General features: G+C 37.9%; 1 protein-coding gene across 7 annotated transcripts; it reads left to right on the plus strand.

The window, feature by feature from the left end:
- The first annotated feature begins 1,355 nt into the window (after positions 1–1,355).
- ZBTB18 (zinc finger and BTB domain containing 18) lies at positions 1,356–9,468 on the plus strand. 7 transcript variants are annotated; one of them, XM_075924866.2, is made up of 3 exons: positions 1,356–1,704; positions 3,793–3,876; positions 5,884–9,468. In XM_075924866.2, the coding sequence occupies exons 2-3, from the start codon at positions 3,864–3,866 to the stop codon at positions 7,464–7,466; spliced, it is 1,596 nt and encodes a 531-aa protein (XP_075780981.1). In that variant the 5' UTR covers positions 1,356–1,704; positions 3,793–3,863; the 3' UTR covers positions 7,467–9,468. The 7 variants fall into 7 exon arrangements, with proteins under 7 accessions (XP_075780981.1, XP_075780985.1, XP_075780982.1 ...); XM_075924867.2 differs by lacking the exon at positions 1,356–1,704 and adding an exon at positions 1,930–2,437; XM_075924868.2 differs by lacking the exon at positions 1,356–1,704 and adding an exon at positions 1,930–2,318.
- Positions 9,469–20,101: the final 10,633 nt, after the last annotated feature.

Below are 20,101 nucleotides of genomic sequence, written 5' to 3' on the forward strand. Positions count from 1 at the left end.
TGTTGAAAGATGCATAGAAAATGCCATATGAGATCAGCCTACACATAATGAGGGTTTATGGTGAACATGTGAAGAGCCCATTACCACAGCCCACAGTTGTGGGAGTCTTGGTGATTTCCAATTTGTCTTGGCAACTGTCCCTTGTTTACCAAAGTCCTCAGCTGTTCAAGTCTAGCCCCTGCTGCCTTTGATTCAGTTATACATTTCTAACCCACCACAAAGCTGTGTGGAGCTGTGACACCAAGCCTTGTCTTTGTCGCCCTAACTCAACAGCTGTCCCTACTTCCCCATTATTTTCTCTCCCCATTGAGTCTGGGCAGCACCAAAGTCTCTCGCCTCACTTCTATTGATCATTTTTGCTACACTTTGCCAGCAGATTATTAACTGCTTGCTGAAACAATAGTTGAATTTTGGAGACTGGAAATCCCAAGTTTGAAGAAAAATGTTTGATTAAACAGAGGTAAGATAATCCAAAGACATAAATTGTATCTCAAAGGCAACTCGGCTGAGTAACAATTAGGTCTGTTACATTACAGACTTAGCTTCCATTGCAAGTTCTGCCTTAAATAACTTGGATAATCTCTTGTCTAATGTATTTATAAAATGTTCTAGGCTAACAACTCAACTGCCTTGTCAGTTATTAGGCCTTGGTCAGTAACTAGGGCTAAAAGGTACTTAGAAACATGAATACCAATGAATAGAGGAGGGACCAAAACGTACGCTCTCCTGGCTCAGTGCATAACTTCCTAGGGTATAGGATATTTGGATGGGTCGCCCCTGCAAGATACACACTGGTGTCTCTGCACCCCTTCCTGGCTCACACTGCTCTGTCTCACTGGGGAGGGGGGGAGGCAGACCCTGCTGCCTGAGACAGCTCCCATCCAGCTGGGGGGCTGGGAGCAGGCATGATGCACTGTCCCACAGGCAGAGGGTTACTGTGGGGCAGAGCCCTGAGCTTCCCCTGCCCCTTCTCTAGCAACCAGCCTCCCTCCAGCCTGCACTGTCCCACAGTGCACCACGCCCGGCCCCAGGTAAGGCGCCTCCCCAGAGCGAGGCGGGGACGTCACGTCCCTGAGACTGCAACCCGGCCCCCTCCCACCACGAAGAACCCCGCCCCGCCGCTCGCTCCGCCCCTTCCCTGCGCGCAGGGGACCACCCTTCCTTCCGCCTTTGCGCCGCGAGCCCCGCCCTCTTCCTCCTGATTGGTCAGAGGTGACGGCCTTTCGCCTTCCGTCACTGGGCGGCCGCCCTTGTCTGTCAACACCTGTTCGCCTCTCTGATTGGAGGCGGCGGCGGAGGGGGCAGGCGAGCCTGTCAGTCAGGAGCGGAGAGGGCGGGGTGGGGGAACATCTGGGTGCCGCAGCCCTGGCCCGTCTGTGCCGCCGCCGTCGTGCGTGCGCCCGGCCCCCCCTCCCTCGACCCCCGCCCCCCCCCGCCCGGCTGGCTCCGGGCTCCGCGCTGTGTCTGGCCGCTGGTGCCATGGGGAGCCGCTGAGCTTGGGGCCCGTCGCTCCGCCGGCTGCCCCGCTCCTCAGCTGCCAGCGGGGTGGGGGGTGGGGGGAGGGGAGCGGGCGGCGCGGCCGGGGGGCGGGGAGCCGGGCGGGGGGTGGCGGAGCGCCCGAAGCAGCAAGTGAGCGAAGAGGCGCCGGGGCAGCGGCGGCAAGAGGCGGAGGGAGCGCGGGCACTTAGGGCCGCTCCGGAGTGTGTGAGTCCGGTTCTGCCCCCCCCTCCCCCCCGCCGCGGTTGAGAGGGGGCTGGCACCTGGGGCGGGGGGAGGGGTGGAGCCGGTTTGGGTCGGACCCAACTTGAAGAGAAAGGGAGGGGAGCAGCAGGTGGGGGGCCAGGCGGGTGACTGGGGTCAATTGGCGCAGTGGGGCGGGGGGTGGGGGCGGCGGAGGGAGGGCAGGTGCTGCAGTGAGGTTAAAGAGCGGTGGGGCTGGGCTGGAGGGCAGGCCCTGCGGAGGGGTTAGTGGCGCAGTGGGGCTGGGCTGGGGGGCAGGCAGGCGGCGCGGAACGAGTCCCTTGCGGGCGATAGCAGCAGAGTTAGTTGATGTCCCTGGGCTCTGGGGTGTCCGCGCAGCTGTACAGAGGGGAGAGCGCAGCAGCCCCACGCAATACACTCGCTGCTCAGCGCTTCTGGTTACTTTTGTTTTGTTGCTGCTGCTGTGACCTGGGTCTGTTTTTCCTGCACGTTTGGCTGGCTGCTTCCTTCCCTCGGCTCTGAGCGCTGCCGCTGCTTCTGTTTTTTTGCCTGTTTGCTTTGTATGTCCTGTTTTGGCCATTACACATGTACACCCAGGGGAGCAGAGTGAGTTAAAGGTGCTTTTATTTTTTGCAAGCTTTTGCAGTATTTTCTGAGGGCCAGGGGGGAAATAGTTTCTATAAATTCTTCCCTAGCCCTTGGTAACTGATTGGTTCCAGTACTGGATAGTAACTGGGTAGGTGCTGTGATTAGGTGGTAGCTGTTGAAGGGACCATGTGGCGAAGCACTGCTGAAAAGTTGATTTCATGAGCATCTTATCTGAAGTCTGGTTCATGTGCTGAAGAAAGTTAGGCTGGCGACTTGTCCTGTTTGACTTCTTTGATTTTAGTGATTGATCACCACATCCCAATTTAGATCTCCACATAGTAATTCATTACAAAGACTATTGCTTTTCAGTCTGATAAGAGGCCATAATCTTTCCTTCCACCCCTTTGATTGTGTGTCTATGCAGAGATGCATTTGACATTCACAGATGTCAGCACAGTGAACACAGCACAAGTGTGTCCAGCTTAGGTTGCAGAACTGTTTTGTCAGCCTTTCAAAACATCAGACCTGAATTTAAGAGGTTTTGCTTTATACAAAAAACAAATGAGACATATATTTGACAGTTTCACAGTAGATAATAAAAGGATTTGGAATGGGGCAGAGGGAAGATGGGATATCTTTTCTAACCTGAGAAGTAAGATCACATTTCCAGGCACAAAATGCACAGCAGTTCAATTTCAGCTATTAACTGCATTCCTAAGCTTTAATTTTATTTCATTGTTATGAAATAATGTAGTCATACTCTTTTTTTAAAGAAAAATCCAGCTTCAGTGTTGTGTGATATTTATGCCGCAGAATAATTGACAGTCCAAGGAAAAATACAGAGATGATCCATAAACAGTGGCTAAACATGAGTAAAATAATGCTTTAGCAAGGCTGACAGCTTCTGTCATGGCATATATTTAGATAGTAACCTAACAATCTCTGCTGTTTACCTCTCGCCAAAAGTTAAAAGTACTGATGTTGAAGTAGTTATAAGTTAAGTTACATAGAATTAGTTAAAAATATCATCTTTGTAACTGAACCTTTGGGTTCAATAAAAAATTAATCAGTCTGGATTTCCTGGATAGCGCTGTAGCTTGAATATGCTGTCAATATATAAAGCAGTCCACCATCTTTAGACAGAAGTGTTGCTATCCCATAAATACAGTAGAGCCCCATATGTTTAGGATTTTCAATTTTTTTCTGTTAGAAAGTTTGAAAAAAGAGACTTTGAAGTATTTTGTTTATACTAACAGAAGAGAAAAGTTCTCCTAAGAAAAAGCTGGTGGCAGGAGTGTAGAGGAGTAGCATATGGCATTAAAAGGAGCACAGCTGGAGGTAGCATTTCCATCTGAACATGATGTCAGAGCAGCTGACAGCCTGCCATCCCTCAGCCTTTTATTCTAACACACAGACAGGGAGTTAGTGTGTGCAGATCTGTGTGTGGAGAAGGTATCTCATTCCTCTCTAACATCATCTCCACTTTGCATCTGTCTCTCTTAGTCTGCTTTTTTTCCACCGATCTAACAGACCTGGAGCCAGCAAGACTCAGAGGAAAGGACTTAATCAGGTTTATGTGTTCTAAAGGTAGGAGTAGTAATAGATTAGATGCACCATATTTCTGTTTTGATGTGTTTATTTAATTTCAGAAAAATCACATTACTTTTCTAACCAAGTTTAGAGACAATATATGAAATGGAAATTAAATGGATAAGTGTACTTTCCGCAGTTGAAAAGCTTAGGATATAATAGTATAAGAGTGTATGTTCCTGTGCCTGTTATCAGAAGAAACTTTTAAATATATGTAATTATTTTAGAGTATTGAGATAAGTTCATTCATAATTTTTTACTAAAATTGAGAAAATTGTAGTTGCAGGCAGTCTGAGGGTTCTGGTTTCTATTTTGTATTTTCTAAGAGTGATGGAGCAACAATATGTTTTGGAAGAAAATGTGAAAAGGTATATAAAAATAATTACAGTTTAAATGTCTTGTGAGTTCCACTATTAAACTTCATGTTTAAGATCCATTAGCCTGCCCTGGAACTACAAAAGCATACAGCTGTACTGTCTGAAAGATAGAAATCAGTTGTGTGTTTCAAAACTTTTGTCCCCAGGAGAATTGCTTGACTAGTTTCCTCTTTTCGTTCTCAGATGCACATTGGAGATCTTTTATTTCAGCATAACAATAATTATTTGAGGGAGTTTTTGTGTTCGCGACTAATTTAGAACTTGTAGATTTGAGCTGCCTGAATTGGCCAGACAGCTGTAATCGCACTCCTCTATTCTTAATCTCTTTATCTGGGCAGCAGCTGCCATATGGCCACAGTCAGCTGGATCAGATGTTTATAAGCTTCCTTCTTCGTCCCTCTCTGTCCTTTCAGCCTCCTAATTTGATCACAGCTACCTTGTGAGCTGCCCTCCAATCTTTATTTTTAGCCCTCTTAAGGATTAGGATTGATGTTGGCTGTGGGGCACTTAAAGTGATTGTATTGTAAATCTTCTTGCTTTACTCTGTAAAATACCATTGCTAGAATATATTTTAGGTTGGGTTGTAAGTTTTAGTACATCGTGGTTTGTGAAGGATAATTATTTTTCAGTAACACATACCAACCCCAAAATGCACAATTTGTGTTTAAATGGTTTCAGAGCACTTTGCTTTTAGTCACAAAAAAATTAGCCTTTTTTATTAAATTAAAATTTTACATTGTAGCTTAGTTACGACTCTGACACTTCCTTGAAGACTTTCTCCTCAAGGAAGGTTAGAAGGAAGACAATGCCTTTGGAAAAATAGTATCTAAAATAGCTGTCCTGAAACACTTTCTTTTAGTTTGGCATTGGAAACTATAGGGGAAAAGCATCTCTTTGAAAAAGAGAAAAGTCCTCTTGTATAACCAACACTTATCATTTTGTCTGTAGCTTTCTTCAGAAGTTTTTATATATTAATATAAAATATTTCTCTCATATTGCTTGGGGAAAGTTTAAAACCTAAAAATGTCAGCATAAGTGTGATTTTTTTTTTTTTTTTTTTTTTGTCCTTTAAACTTCTAAAATCTTTGCTTTTGCTATCAGTAAATATTTCTTACATCTGTTTGGGATCCCTTACATATGTAAGTTTTAAGGTATTAACATCTGTCTTCATGCAATAAGCTCTCTTTCTGGTACAATTTGACCTTGCAAAGAAAGTTGCTTAATTCTCAAAATACACTTTATTTTCTTTACCTGTGAAAATCCCACTTTTAAGCCTACAGTATTTTGGAGCCTGCAGTATTTTGGAGTCTATTTTAAATCTATTGTTTTAAAGTAGCTTAAAAGGGATCATTAAACATATTTAAGGAACAACAATGATACTTTTAAAAATGAGTGGTTGCTTACCTAAATGCCTATCAGAGGCCGTTATCTGCTGTTGTCTAATCATAAAAAATTAACTTCAGTGTTTTTTGGGGGGTGTTAATAATTTTTGTATATATTAGTTGTGGTGTAGTTGTCACTTAATTAAAATCCAGAGGATTAAATAATAGTTACTAGTGCATAATTTGCACATGTAGATTTGCTGTATTTTTACCCTTATTTAATTTAAAAAAATTTTTGCTTATAGGTTATGAAGACAATATGGAGTTTCCTGATCATAGTAGACATTTGCTACAGTGTCTGAGCGAGCAGAGACATCAGGGTTTTCTTTGTGATTGCACGGTCTTAGTAGGAGATGCCCAGTTTCGAGCTCACAGAGCTGTACTGGCTTCGTGCAGCATGTATTTCCACCTCTTTTACAAGGACCAGCTGGACAAAAGGGACATTGTTCATCTGAACAGCGACATTGTTACAGCCCCAGCTTTCGCTCTCCTGCTTGAATTCATGTATGAAGGGAAACTCCAGTTCAAAGACTTGCCCATTGAAGACGTGCTAGCAGCTGCCAGTTATCTCCACATGTATGACATTGTCAAAGTCTGCAAAAAGAAGCTGAAAGAGAAAGCCACCACCGAGGCAGATAGTACAAAAAAGGAAGAAGATGCGTCAAGTTGTTCGGACAAAGTGGAGAGTCTCTCCGATGGCAGCAGCCACATAGCAGGAGACTTACCCAGTGATGAAGATGAAGGAGAAGATGAAAAATTGAACATCCTGCCTAGCAAAAGGGACTTGGCGGCTGAGCCTGGGAACATGTGGATGAGATTGCCCTCAGACTCAGCAGGCATTCCCCAGACTGGCGGAGAGGCAGAGACACACGCAACAGCAGCTGGAAAAACAGTAGCCAGCCCCTGCAGCTCAACAGAGTCTTTGTCCCAGAGGTCTGTCACCTCCATGAGGGATTCAACAGATGTTGACTGTGTGCTGGACCTGTCTGTCAAGTCCAGTCTTTCTGGAGTAGAAAATCTGAACAGTTCTTATTTCTCTTCACAGGACATGCTTAGAAACAACCTGGTTCAGGTGAAGGTGGAGAAAGAGGCTTCCTGTGATGAAAGTGATGTTGGCACTAATGACTATGACATGGAACATAGCACTGTGAAAGAAAGTGTAAGCACTAATAACAGGGTACATTATGAGGCAGCCCATCTGGCTCCTATGAGGGAAGATTCTGTCTTAAGGGAGCTAGATAGAGAGGACAAAGCAAGTGATGATGAAATGATAACTCCTGAGAATGAGAGAGTCCAGGTGGAAGGCAACATGGACAGCAGTTTGCTCCCTTATGTGTCAAATATACTTAGCCCTGCTGGCCAAATTTTTATGTGTCCTCTCTGCAACAAAGTCTTTCCTAGTCCCCACATTCTGCAGATCCATTTAAGCACGCACTTTCGGGAGCAGGATGGGATTCGCAGTAAGCCTGCTACTGATGTCAATGTCCCGACCTGTTCCTTGTGTGGTAAGACTTTTTCTTGCATGTACACCTTGAAACGTCATGAGAGGACTCATTCAGGTGAAAAGCCCTACACTTGCACCCAGTGTGGGAAGAGCTTCCAGTATTCCCACAACCTGAGCCGCCATGCTGTGGTTCATACCCGGGAGAAGCCACATGCTTGTAAGTGGTGTGAACGCAGGTTCACACAGTCTGGAGACCTTTACAGACACATTCGGAAGTTTCACTGTGAGTTGGTGAACTCGTTGTCTGTCAAAAGTGAAGCACTGAGCTTACCTACTGTCAGAGACTGGACCTTAGAAGATAGCTCACAAGAACTTTGGAAATAATTTTTATATATATAAATAATATATATACATATATAAATATCTATATAGTTGTGGTACAGTCTAAAAGCAATCTTGTTTCCTTGACCTGAAAGTTTGGCTGTTTGCTTGTTTTTGCACTTTAAGGCAGCATGAACAGTTCACTAATTTAGCACTCTGAGCAAATGAACTTTAGAAGTAATATGACAAAATAATAAACTACAGAAGATTTTTTGCCCCACTTTTTGGAATATGAGCCAGTAGATACTTTGCTATTAAAGGAAATCTCATTGTAAAAAAACATAAAAATTAAATGGCTTTATCTTCTCCTACCCCTCAAACACTGCATTCTCTCAAGACTCAAAAGTTTTTCATTATTTTAAAAATGTGAATGTAGAAGTTCCCTTTAGTTTTATCAGTTCCTTTGCATTTCTAAAATTGTATGAGTCCTTTCTAGCTGTTGGAAACCTGAATGCTTTTAGACACAAATGGAAAATTTCTGAAATGCTGGATTATCTATTTTTAAACAAGCAGTTGACTTAAAACTTATTATGGCAACTTCTGGATTTCTGACAGTTCCCACTGGAAAAATAATCCTTAAAGTACACTGGGATCACTGGGACTCTGTGCAGTCTGTGAAGGTTTGCTTGGGATGAAAAAGGATATTGCAGCTTCAGCAGTGATGAACTGTGTGTTTAAAAATGTGAATTACTGTTCTTGTATACTGTAATTGATTACATGGGTGGGGGGTGTCAAAGAACTTGGCAGGTTGTGTTGATGCTCTTAGTTGAGTTTTGAAAAGTAAATATTAACGCTACAGAAATGCATGAGTTTCAGTATATTTTTGTCTTTGTTTGCATTGTATAACTTTAATGAGTAAGTTTAAAATTATTTAATTTCCTTAGGAAAAAGCACCACTGAAAAATTGGTGTTATGAAGAACATAAATGCACTGTTTTTTTTAAATATAATTTAAATTTACTTTCCCACTGTCTTTAAGTTCAATAAAATTTAAGCTACAAGATGATAATTTAGCAACATAAGAAGGAAGATATTAATGTTTACAAATAGGCTTAAAGATTTGCATGTGCTGTGTGCATTTATTAAAAGAAAACCTAATTGCACAAAATCCACGCCAGCTCAAACTTTAGATGCATACATTTACCCAGATGAGCATTTTTAGAATTCCTGCTGCACAAATTAACAATAGGTCATTCTTATTCTTTCCTCTCTCCCCCCCCCCCCCCCCGAAAAGATTCTAGGGGCTGAAAAAGCCCCAGTCTGAAAGGACTAGAAAGCTTTGATTGACACAGGGAAGGGGGGAGGGAGAGTGGTTAGTGGACTATGTGTAACCAAGCAGCAGAGACTGCAGCCTGACGTGTGGTTTTAATGACCAACACACAGGTCAAAAGCATTTTGCACAGTGTTTGTTTTCCTGTCTTGCACTTACAAATAAGGTCTATGGGAGTAGCATGGAAAACGTTTGCTTTTTTCCTCCTTTTTCTGCTTTTGTTTAAAATTTGATCGCCTTAACTACTGTAAACATAGCCTATTTTTGTGCTTAAGATACTGAATGGAAAACTCCATTGTGTATTGCTGGACTGTTTTGGAAATATTTGGTCAAATGTGTGTTAAGTTGGCTGTAATGGCATTTAAAACAAAACAAAAAAAAACTGTGAAAATGGCCTTGGAGCATTATCTTTAGTTACTTGAATAGTTTATAGGTTTTAAAAATACATTCTTTTATTAATTTAGAAAAGACAATCAGTGTCTGAGAAAAATGGACTTTCTCTTGGATTTTTTTTTTTGTGGTCTTCGTGAGTGATTGATTATTTTCTTTTATTAGTTTCACATTCTTTTTTTGTTCTAAAACTTAGACTGACATCTAGCTTTGACAATCATAGTATGGTTTTATTTTCCTGAGGGGGGAATAACTTATAATGCTGTTTAGTTTTGTACTATTGGTGTGTTGGTGAATTTTTAAACTGTGTGCTAACTGCAATAAATTATATGAACTGAAAAATCAATTCCCTTGTCTTTTTTCCCCCCCTCTTTTAAATTATAACTATGGAGAATTTTTTATATTGTGTAACTTTATTACTTTTGTACAGACATCTATTGCTAACTGTATGGAAAATGTTTGCAGTATGCTTGTAAGCATTCTGTTCACACACACACACACACACACACACACACACACACCTCACTTAACATTTGAAAAATTAAATGCCTGTGATTTGAAAGCATTCATCTGTCTGTAGCTCTCTATCATTCTGTAGAGGCGAAAATGTTTTCGTCACAGACCTGCATAGAAACATCCTATTAATTTCTTAGAGATTGCTAACATTTTATAATACTGTAAATCTCTAACAAAACAGAAGTGAGTGTTTTAAGTTTACCTTAAATAGATATCTTGGACTTCTTCAATATTCTGTTTCTAATAGAAAATTAGAGAAGAAAGGAGAAATTTAATTTGAAGCACCGCTTGACTATGGCATCATAGGCAATAGAATTATTAGGCATTTAAAATGTCCAGTATTCCAAAATATTGGCTGTACTCCAATCTACTCTGAGTTACTGAAAGAAAATAGTAATCATCCTTCATCTGCCCGGTCTGTCTATAAACTTCACTTACCTGTACCAACTAGATTGTTTTAAAAATGTCTAGGGATGCCTTGACCCAGACCTATCGATTCTTGTAACAGGGTAGTCCTGAACTGTATTTCTAAAGCTGTCCTATCCCGCTCTGAACAGAACTATGATTGTAAAGTCTAGTGGGAATAGGAGGGTAGAACCGAGGCGTCTGGAACAGGAAAAGAGGTGAGAATTTGAGAAAAATCTTGTGAAGTAAAGGAAAAGATTCATTAGCACCATCATCTAAACAGGTTTAGCTTCCATATAACCTTGATCAAGTGAGTTTCATCACCTAATATCGAGAAATATTTTGTAGATAAATACCTTAAAAGTACAACTTTCTTCATCAAGAGTAATTTATAATGAGTTATAAGGGTCTTTACATTATCACTTTCATTACCTCACTAAAGTGTCGAGCATTATTGTTCTTTGTGGTTTGTGTATTAATAAAGTGAAGTATTTCAAATGAATTCTTCATAAATTCTTAATGTTAATTTTAGAAATGCAAACAGCTGTTAAATGTAGACAAAGCCTGCTTAGCAGCAATTTCTTACTACGGTCATATCTTTCAATTATACAATCTTAATACTTGGTTAAATATAACAGAGTGGTGAAAGAGAAAGAAGGTTAATAGTATAGCTATTAGGTTTGAAGTCCACATAACTGATTAACATTAGGTTTGGTTTTGGACAGGCTTGCCATGTGTTCCCAAGGGCCACAGGATTTTAAGAGCACAGGATTCACAAATCCACCAATACTTGATTTAGAGTCTTTAAAAGAGAGTTCTTGTCCAATAGGTAACTATTCATAACTTCACCCTAAAGATAAAAGCACTTGGTAAGAGTATTCCTCCAACTTCTTGGCTAGTTGGTGTGTGTAAACACAAAAGGTGTGCTTAATCATGACCACTGAATCGCTGCTTTTTGCAAAGATGAGGCAAGTACACTGATATTATCTTTCCATATATTTAAAGAAAGTAATATCTGAATATTTTTGTAACCATTTTTTACATGGTTTTTGGATGAATTTTAGATAGCTTTGATTGTCACTTACAGGAATCAAAATAGTTGCGCACTCATCTGCCTATTATGGTCTAATTTCTGTCTCTGTTTATTATGATAGATACAGAGTTCAATAGTCTTTTCTGAACAGAGATGGTCATTGGTATTGAAATGGGAATGCCTCTGATCTAAAGCCACACTAAGAGCGTATCACATAATTGCATTTTTAAACTAGTCCTACTGATGGTGAATTGATTCTTAATTTGACAGTATTAAAATTGTATTAAAAGGTTAGGTCTTCGATTATTACAATGCTAATGTTTAATATGTTTGATAAAATAACTTTTGAATATTTGTATATTAATCTTACAGGACTTATGTTAATGCAAAATTATTTTCACTCAAAACAAATTTACGAGATTCAAATGGCTCAGAATTTAAAACAAAATATAACTTGTCTTTCAGCAAAGCAAAGGAATATGAATTATTTACCCCACTCTCTAACGGGGTAGAGAGAACATCTAACTGGTATTTCACAGTCCTGCAGAATGCTGATGTAAGACAATGCATTTCTTCCAAATCTAAACTAACCTTTTATTTATTTGTAACACAAAATTATTTATTAGCAGCTTGTTGTTTTTTCCAGCAGCTGCACTTGTTAACCTGTTTGGGAAGCATGCTGAGGTTTTCTTTTCTTGGTAACTATCCTATCTGCTTTACCTGTAAAGCTACTTGATAGCGAGACCTGATAAAAATACTTGGATTCAGATAATAATATTTAAAATTAAAACTAACCCCTTTTATCATAACCATGCAAGCACTGTTACTTTTTAAATGATTCCTCAAACCTAATTTTAAAACTAGCATTTCTTTGGTTAGTGCCGAAACCTACTTGCAATGCTTTTTGAAAACTACTTATCACGTATTTCACAAATATTTTTACAATGTTAATGTATAATATTAGACACATTTGAATTACATAGTAAAGAATTTGATTTTAAAAAATGCATTTAAATTTTGTTAATATTGAGAGAATATAAGTTGTAATTTTCTAAAATCATTGTAAGTACATTTCAAGCCTGTAAATGGTCTAAAAATATTGTTTAATATTTTTAAACTGTTCGCAGACTTCAAGTGTGTTTAAGAGTTTACCCTCTGAAATTCACTTAAACTGTAAAAATAATGTATTACATGATTGATGGAAAACTGATATAAAAATTTCTAGTGTAAATGTACTGTTCAAATTTGGGGACATTGCTAATTTTTGTGGTTTCATTTTTAGATTTTTTACTCGAATACTTGTGTACATATATTTTTGTTCCAACTATTTAGTGTGATGTAGTTTCAGTGAATAAATTATACCAATTATTTACTCACATGGTAGCTTTGACTTTTTTTATTTTTTAAAGGAACAAACACTTACTGGTTTTTTTTCTCTTAAAAAACAAACAAACAAAAACCAACCCAAAACTAATATTCTACATTTCCTAAGAATGCCTTATCATTTAATTTTTGTAGCACTTCAATTTTTAATGTCATGTTCCCTGTTTAATTCAGTAATTTAAATATAGTTTATCTGATTATGCATAATAAAGTAGGGTGTTGTTTTTTTTCAGAATCCCATTTGTACACATTCCTCTGGGTAAAACTAAAGTGGTAATACATTGTCGCCAAATGAAAACAGTTATACAAAAATGCTGCATGTTCAAACTTTAGGGCTAGACATTCATTCTAGTGTGATTAAAATCTAGCTAAACCTTTTAGAGTCTTACTGATGACAGATTGTCTTTTTCAGAAATATCCTTTTTTATTATTGTAGGTTAAGAATGCATTACTGACTTTTTGAAATCTAAATATTTTCTAAAGTGATAAAACAGAAGCATGTCTTATGTCTCAGTGTCGAAGACATAGGTGTCGAAGAAAGACAAGTTTGAGACATCTCTATAAATCAAAGAAATAGTAAGGTAAACTGTGGTGTGGGTTTATCTGTTCTCATAGTGACTGTAAATACTAAGTATATATCAAACTATACATTTTTCAGAAAAAGGAATCAGCCACACAGTTTGTGGTAATAGAATTAAGTAAACTGCAGAATTTTACAGTAGTATAATTCATATATATTGTGATCTAAGATGAAGAAGGATTTTTATTTTACTTGCAATTTTCTTTTGAAATTTAATGTTTGATTCATACACTAAACATGTACGTTTTGGGAATCTAAAGGTGCTCAGTGGAGCAAAAAAATTCATAATAGACGCACAGATCTTGATGTATTTTCTCTCTTCAGTAGCAGAGCTTTTATGATTTTGTCAAATTTTTCCCTTATAAAACCTTATTTTTAAAGTTAGTTAATCTGTCCCTATAACATTGTAATCTGTTCTGAAATAAAATCTACAAAGTCTTAATCAGGATGTGAAGTTTTTCTATTTGGGATTGTGAGAACCATATGACTGACTAATGCTGTTTAAGATTTTTTTTAAAAATTATTATTTTTAGGATATTTTAATGTAATTCAATAGTATTGAATTCCTTAAATTGAAATTTTGCAATCCTGTATTTTGGTGGGGGAAAAATACTTAAAAATATGATTTTTTTTTTTTAAAGAAACATCAGTGCATTTTCATCAAATTGGAGGGGTATTAGAATACATATTTTTGTGCTCACGTACAGTAGCCAGACTGATGCGCCACAGACTCTGGAGTTAATCTGAAGGGGTTTAGGATATATACAGAACATGTAAAAATGGGGTACATCTTTAATCATTGTAGTCCAGTGCACGAAACCCTTTTTAAATTAGTAAAATATTTTGAGAAATTACATGGATATTGTGACTTTTAGAGAGACTTTTTTTAAAAAATGTCATGAAGTATTGCTGCAGAGATACTAAAATAGGTAAATTAGAAATACTTGTAAATGTTAAACAGCTGTGTGCTAACTGTATACAGTAATAGATATCTGGGTGAATTAAATTCCTTTCACAACTACCTTGAAAGTGTAGTTTTCTGTGTTTCTATTTATAGCTACTTAAAATATAAAGCAGCCTTAATTATAAATTTCTGGCTTTTTTGTCAATTTATCTTTCAATTTCAGCGCTAAACATACTTTTTTAATATATTTTTGGTTGTGATCCCAAATGTGCGTTTATACTTTTAAATATGCACTTACTCTATAAATATGATTTCCTTGGGGCTTCTAGAAGTTTATCATGTAAATTAAATGAGATTTATATATTTGCCAGATTATAATGCTTCCTAAGGATTCATGTTATGATAATTTTGGAAATGCACACTGATATGGAATGTGTAGTTAAAATCTTTATGAAACATTTTTGTGTCTAGGCAGCAGCTACTGTGACTTCATATTTATAGCTATTTCCCTCTCGTTTAAAAAAAAAAGCCCAACCTAGTTGGCATGGTATATCTAGTAACTTACTGTAATTCCTAGATTTTCAGGCATCACACATACATAAAACATTGAAAATACCGTAAACTTACTAATCTTTCGGTATTAACAAATGGATAAACTGACCTTATGTACTAATACACTAAGTTTCAAACAGGAGGGAATATTTAGACTATTTTTAAATCTCTGGGAGAAACTTATATTTGTGTGTTCCTACATTAAATTTAGGGGTGTGAACTAGTGCAACTGTAATGCTTAGCTTCCTGGACAGTTAGGCCAAATGCTAAATGCCGAACAGATAGATCCATATACCCACAGCAGATGCTGAGTAACTCATTGCAGGTTGCCTTAACGATTTTCTTAATCTTTGCAGTGAAAACTAGCATTATCTCCCTGTAGAGCTAAGATAATGGATAATGCTTACAATGGCTACAGGTTTATAAAATGGAATGGCTCCAGGTTTATAAAATGGGTTGATTACAATGCAAAACTCTACTAATTTTTATTCGTTTGGTAGAAGGGAAAATGAGGAAAAGTACTTCCTAATCTTTTACTACTTTTTTAAAGGCAAAAATCATATGAAATTGTGTTATTCTTAGGAAATATTGATGGATAGTTTCCATATTTGAGTTTATTATCATGAATTTGTTTAAAAAAATGGATGAATTTTAGGTATGTTAGTGGGAAGGCCTGTACAGATTTATCAGTTGTGCAAAATGGGACTAAATTAGGAAGTATAAAGCTTTTAACCTGCAGACCAGTTCTAAATATGCCCTTTATCATATTTTAGCACGTAATTTGGGGGTTTGGATTTGGAAGGAAAGGCGGGGTTCTGTATCGTAGAAATTATTCTATGGCTTTTTGTGATATTTCAACTGAGCATTGTTTTGAATGATGGCTCAAGGCAGGTACTAGAGTGATTTGTATGTGTAAACTGAAAGGCTCATTTTCATTTTACAAGTATGACTTCTAACGATGAATATCTTGTAGTGAAAAATATTTTAATCAAAAAATTACAGTGGGTTTGTAGGCATGTCTGTTGTGGAATGATTTAAAATGACCCAAGTGATTCTGCCTAGAAATGAATCAAATAACATTCTAATAAAGTACAGTGGTTCAAACCTACCATTGTTAAAATAATCACACATGTTCAATGTAGGAAATAATGAAGATGTAAATATTCCTAACCTTTCCCAACTGCAGCACTTATAAACTACAAACATTACTGCTGGCTTTAAAATATTATATTCTGAACTAATTGCACAACTAAAGCTTAGTACAATAGGATGCTTGTCTAGGTGCTACAGTAATACAAATAATTTCTAGTGGCATACTAAATTAAGGGCTTGATCCTGCAACCCTTACTTATGTAGGCTGTGAGCATTTTAGACCTAATTGTCTTGAGCTGCACTTGTTTAACTAGCAGAACATTCATTAGACAAATAGTGCCGTTCCTCATTCCACTTTTTCTCTATTTAAGAACTATGCTCTGTACAAACTCAAAACGCCCTCCACTCTGGAGCACTGCCACTTTATGTAGTTGTATAACAGTGTGCGGTGGTGATGTTTTCCCTAAAAATCTTCATGGACTAACAGATGTGTTAGCACCAAGACTACTTGAATTAAAAGTAAGTAGTTCTGTTCTTCAAACATTAAGTTAATTGGTGTAGCCAGACTGGTAGTGTCAAACCAGGGCATAAATATCTGATGTCAGAATCTAGAACAAAGAAGATGATTTCTGGAGACATCAGCTTACATACATTTGGAAGATAATATTGACATTTTGACTTACCTTCTGAAACCCTTGTTACATGCTTTTATGTAGAGGAAATGCAGTCCATGTTTTGGCTCCCATCTAAAGTGACCCAGTTTGATGGGGAGTAGAATGAAAGAGAATGTTGTAGTTAGAAGTCAACATTTTTTAAATAAAGGAAAATTGTGCAAAAATTAGAGGGAAAACAGATATGAATGACCGAAGAAAAGATGCATCAGGATATAGAAATGGGAAGTAAGAAGAGGAAAAGTAAAATAGGGTTTTCTTTATGTAACAGTTGGATCTGATTTAGCACAAGCATTCTGAATTCTTTTTTCAGCTTTCTGCAGGGGAAGCAGGTATTCCCATCGCCCCTTTGGCATGCTTTCAATTCCTATTGGATGCTTTGTGTCACCCACCCTGTGGTTTTTGAAAAATTAACACTTTCCTATGTGTTTTTAAGTGCTGGATAGCATATAACTCTAAAATGTAAAACCTTAGCCTGATTTTTCCTTGAAATATTAAGTACTTTTCATCCTTTGATCTAAAAAGTGTTTGGCAAAGGACTTTATCCCCATTTTATAGACATGGAAATCTGAGGCACAGGTGGGTTGTGTTTTCCCCCAAGGTCACCTCTCTAGAACTAGCGAATAGAACCCCGTTCCCTTGGTCCCATGTGTTAACCACTGGACTGCAGCAGCAGCCCAATGGCTTATAAAGCTGGAAAAAGATACAATGAGTAATGAAATCACTGAAGAATGATGAGTAAAACTTGAAGCTAAATCCATGTTTGACCTATAGTTAGTTAAAGGGGATTTGCAATGTCCAAGTCTTCTGTTTGCTTTGAGTTTTGCCCTTCATTAACCTGACTTTTTACTTTCAGTGTTTGGTGCTTGTTTTTATATGTGACTCTTAGCTTTTCTACTTCAGGCTGACTTGAGTTGAACATGTACTTTAAAAATTATTTGGTGAAAGCAGAAAATAATTTTAAAGTCAGCTGGATAGAATCATTATCCAAATAAAAGTTATTAGTTATGATTCCTTAAGCTATGCAAACTGGGACTTCTGGGCAAGATTTTCAGTGCCTACAGATAGGCAACAAGTTGGATTTTCAAAAATACCAACACAGGTTAAGCGCCTAACTCCTTTTTTTTCCCTTGAAAAATCCCACTGGGTAGCTTGTGTGTTTAAGTGCCTAAATACTCAACAAAATTTCTTTGGTGTTTACCTTTGTGATTACAAAGATGAAGAAAGAGCTCAAATCTGCCACTTTTTTTACAGCTCAGTTTTGTAGTGACCAATGCTGTGTCTATCACCTTGTCCCCTACTGAGAGGTAATTGGCATTGGATAGGAACAGAAACACCAGTGAGCTAGTAAACCTCTCGGTCCCCTCAACATACTCACCCAATCCATTTGTACTATGTTGGGGAAAACGTGCAGCGCTGCATTCCATACTGTTGGAAAGGGCACAACACGGGAAAATATGCAGACATTTTTTCCAGGCCCGTTGCCATTTGAGTCAAAACCTGGATCTTCCACCCATATTTAGCTAAGGACCTCTCCTTGCTTAACATCCATGCTGATTTTAGGATCAAAGCCTACTTTAATTTTTTTTTTTCTGGGACCGTGAATATCCCAATTGTCCTAATTCCATCTTTTCAAACCATGCCCATTTTTGTTCTATGTTTTGCTGCAACAATATATGTCTTAAGTGTTTTGAGAGTGTTTCGCACAATTTGAAAACAGGTTTTGAATTGCAGCACTAAAGAGGCATGAGAGCATGTGATCCTAGACTTGTCAAAAATCTTGTTGGCATAGACTCCTTCCAGAAACAATTAAATAAAAATGTGGGATTTTGAGTGAAATCACCAGGAAAGCTAGTGTAGATTCCAAAATAATATGTTTGGGAGAGAGGGCTTGGAAGAAGGGGAAATGTAACTACTCCTTTTTAAATTTTTTTTATTCCGGCCCTGTCTAAAGAATTGCTGATGGAAATCTGTTAAGACTGAGGCAATTACAAGGTGCTCTACTCACCGAACAAAGTAAGGGCACTTGGAATAAATGCACACATCAAGTGTTAAAAACATTATGAATTATGTATGTTATAGGTTAATGTACTGCATAGAAAAAACTCTTAAAACTCAGCTTTTCAGCCGTGGCCTATTTTTATTATAAATGCTCAAATAATTAAGACTGTACTACAGAACAGTCAAGATAGGCACAGAAACTTAAACTAGTGGGAAATGGTTTGGTGGTCTTTGAAAAATTGTAAGAAGTGGGAAGAAGAAAAACGGATATATTTTGATTCAAAAAGGCCATCATGGTGCTTCATTTGGAATTGTAGCCTTGCACTTCTATTCTCTCTCACCTGGGCTCTCTGTTGGATTAGTTTTCTCATGATGCCTCACAGTCTCTCATCTTGCTGAGAAGTGTGGGTGTATCATGGGAAATGGTCTAGCTGGGTAGCCTGGCTCATAGCTGAGAATGGGAGCATAAGGTACCAGGGCAGCATTTCAGAATATGAAATATTTAAGTTTTTGTTCAAAGATCAAAAGTTTCTGTTTTCCAGTTTTCTGGGCTTTTCATGAAAAACACATATTTTGCAGCAGAACCCATATGCTTTTACTCAAAATGTCATTTAATTGAAAACTCTGACAAACAGTTTTGAAGGAAAAATTTCAACTAGTCCTAATAAACTTAAGCAGCCACATGAGCTGACTTGCATAATTTCCCCTGATCTTACCCCCATTGTTCTTTGCTACTACTTACATTGTCTAATTTAACATTATGGCCCTGACACTGCAAACAGTTATGCACGGGAATAATGCTACCTTGTGGGAATTGAGATCAGAGTCAATGAAGCTACCAACTCTCATGAGTCAATTTACTCCGGTGTGCAGTTTCAAGATTAGGACCTTAAATTGTAAAGTCTTTGGAGAGAGGAACTGGTCTTTTATTTCGTATGTCCTATTGTCTGTAGAGCATCTAGCATGTATTTGGGTACTGTTACATAATGATGTCTGTGAGCTTTCAGGCTCCTGCCATCCATCCTCTTTGGGTCTTTGTACACATTTCTCTGAGGCAACCAATTGCACAAAAACATCAGAATCGTAATCTGTTTTCCTCTTTTCTTTGTTGCTTAATGGATGACTCAACCATCTTTTGTGATTATATAGCTTTAATTTGTAGTTTTTAGGATAGTGATCATTCCTCTTATTTATTTTTGGTTAAATATTCTTATTTGTTGATTATTTAATAGTTTGTTTGGGTAAAGATTTTTTAAAAATCAGCTTGGTGCCATAGACTGAGTCCAAAAGAAATTAGCTGCTCCATTGCACATATTGGAGTGGAGAGTTTATTGAGAACTCAGTCCTGCTAATAGACTGGAGTCTTGCACAGAATCTTTAAACCCTTTTATATTATATTCTGCATCAGTTTAACAAACTTTCTTCATTTTATATGAAAAGTATTTTGTGCTCTGAAACATCGACTGAGGTTTTCACTCATTTATACATTAAATATAATTTTAAATGACACATTTTTGCTTTCCCTTCCTTCACTCCTCCCCCCCCCCCCCCCCCCCGTGGTGTTTGTAGAGGACACAGGGTGAGAGATTATATCAAATTATTTCAGTGCCACTTGACAAATTATGAACTAGGTGTGGCCAATGAGTCTGTGAATAAGGTTTGTCCTCATTGCACAGCATTAGTGAACGCTTTCAATCAGCTGTCAAGTGCCACTAAGGAAGAAAAAAATAGTTGTAGGAGAAAAATGAAAGGGGAGATGGTTAAATTTAAATTGGGAAAAATCACTGAAGCGTAATTATGTTAATCATTGTAAATGATGCAGTTTTTCAATAACTGTTTAAA

This window comes from Pelodiscus sinensis, chromosome 3 (assembly GCF_052426305.1).
Source record: "Pelodiscus sinensis isolate ZL-2025 chromosome 3, ASM5242630v1, whole genome shotgun sequence".
Taxonomy (NCBI): Eukaryota; Metazoa; Chordata; order Testudines; family Trionychidae; genus Pelodiscus; species Pelodiscus sinensis.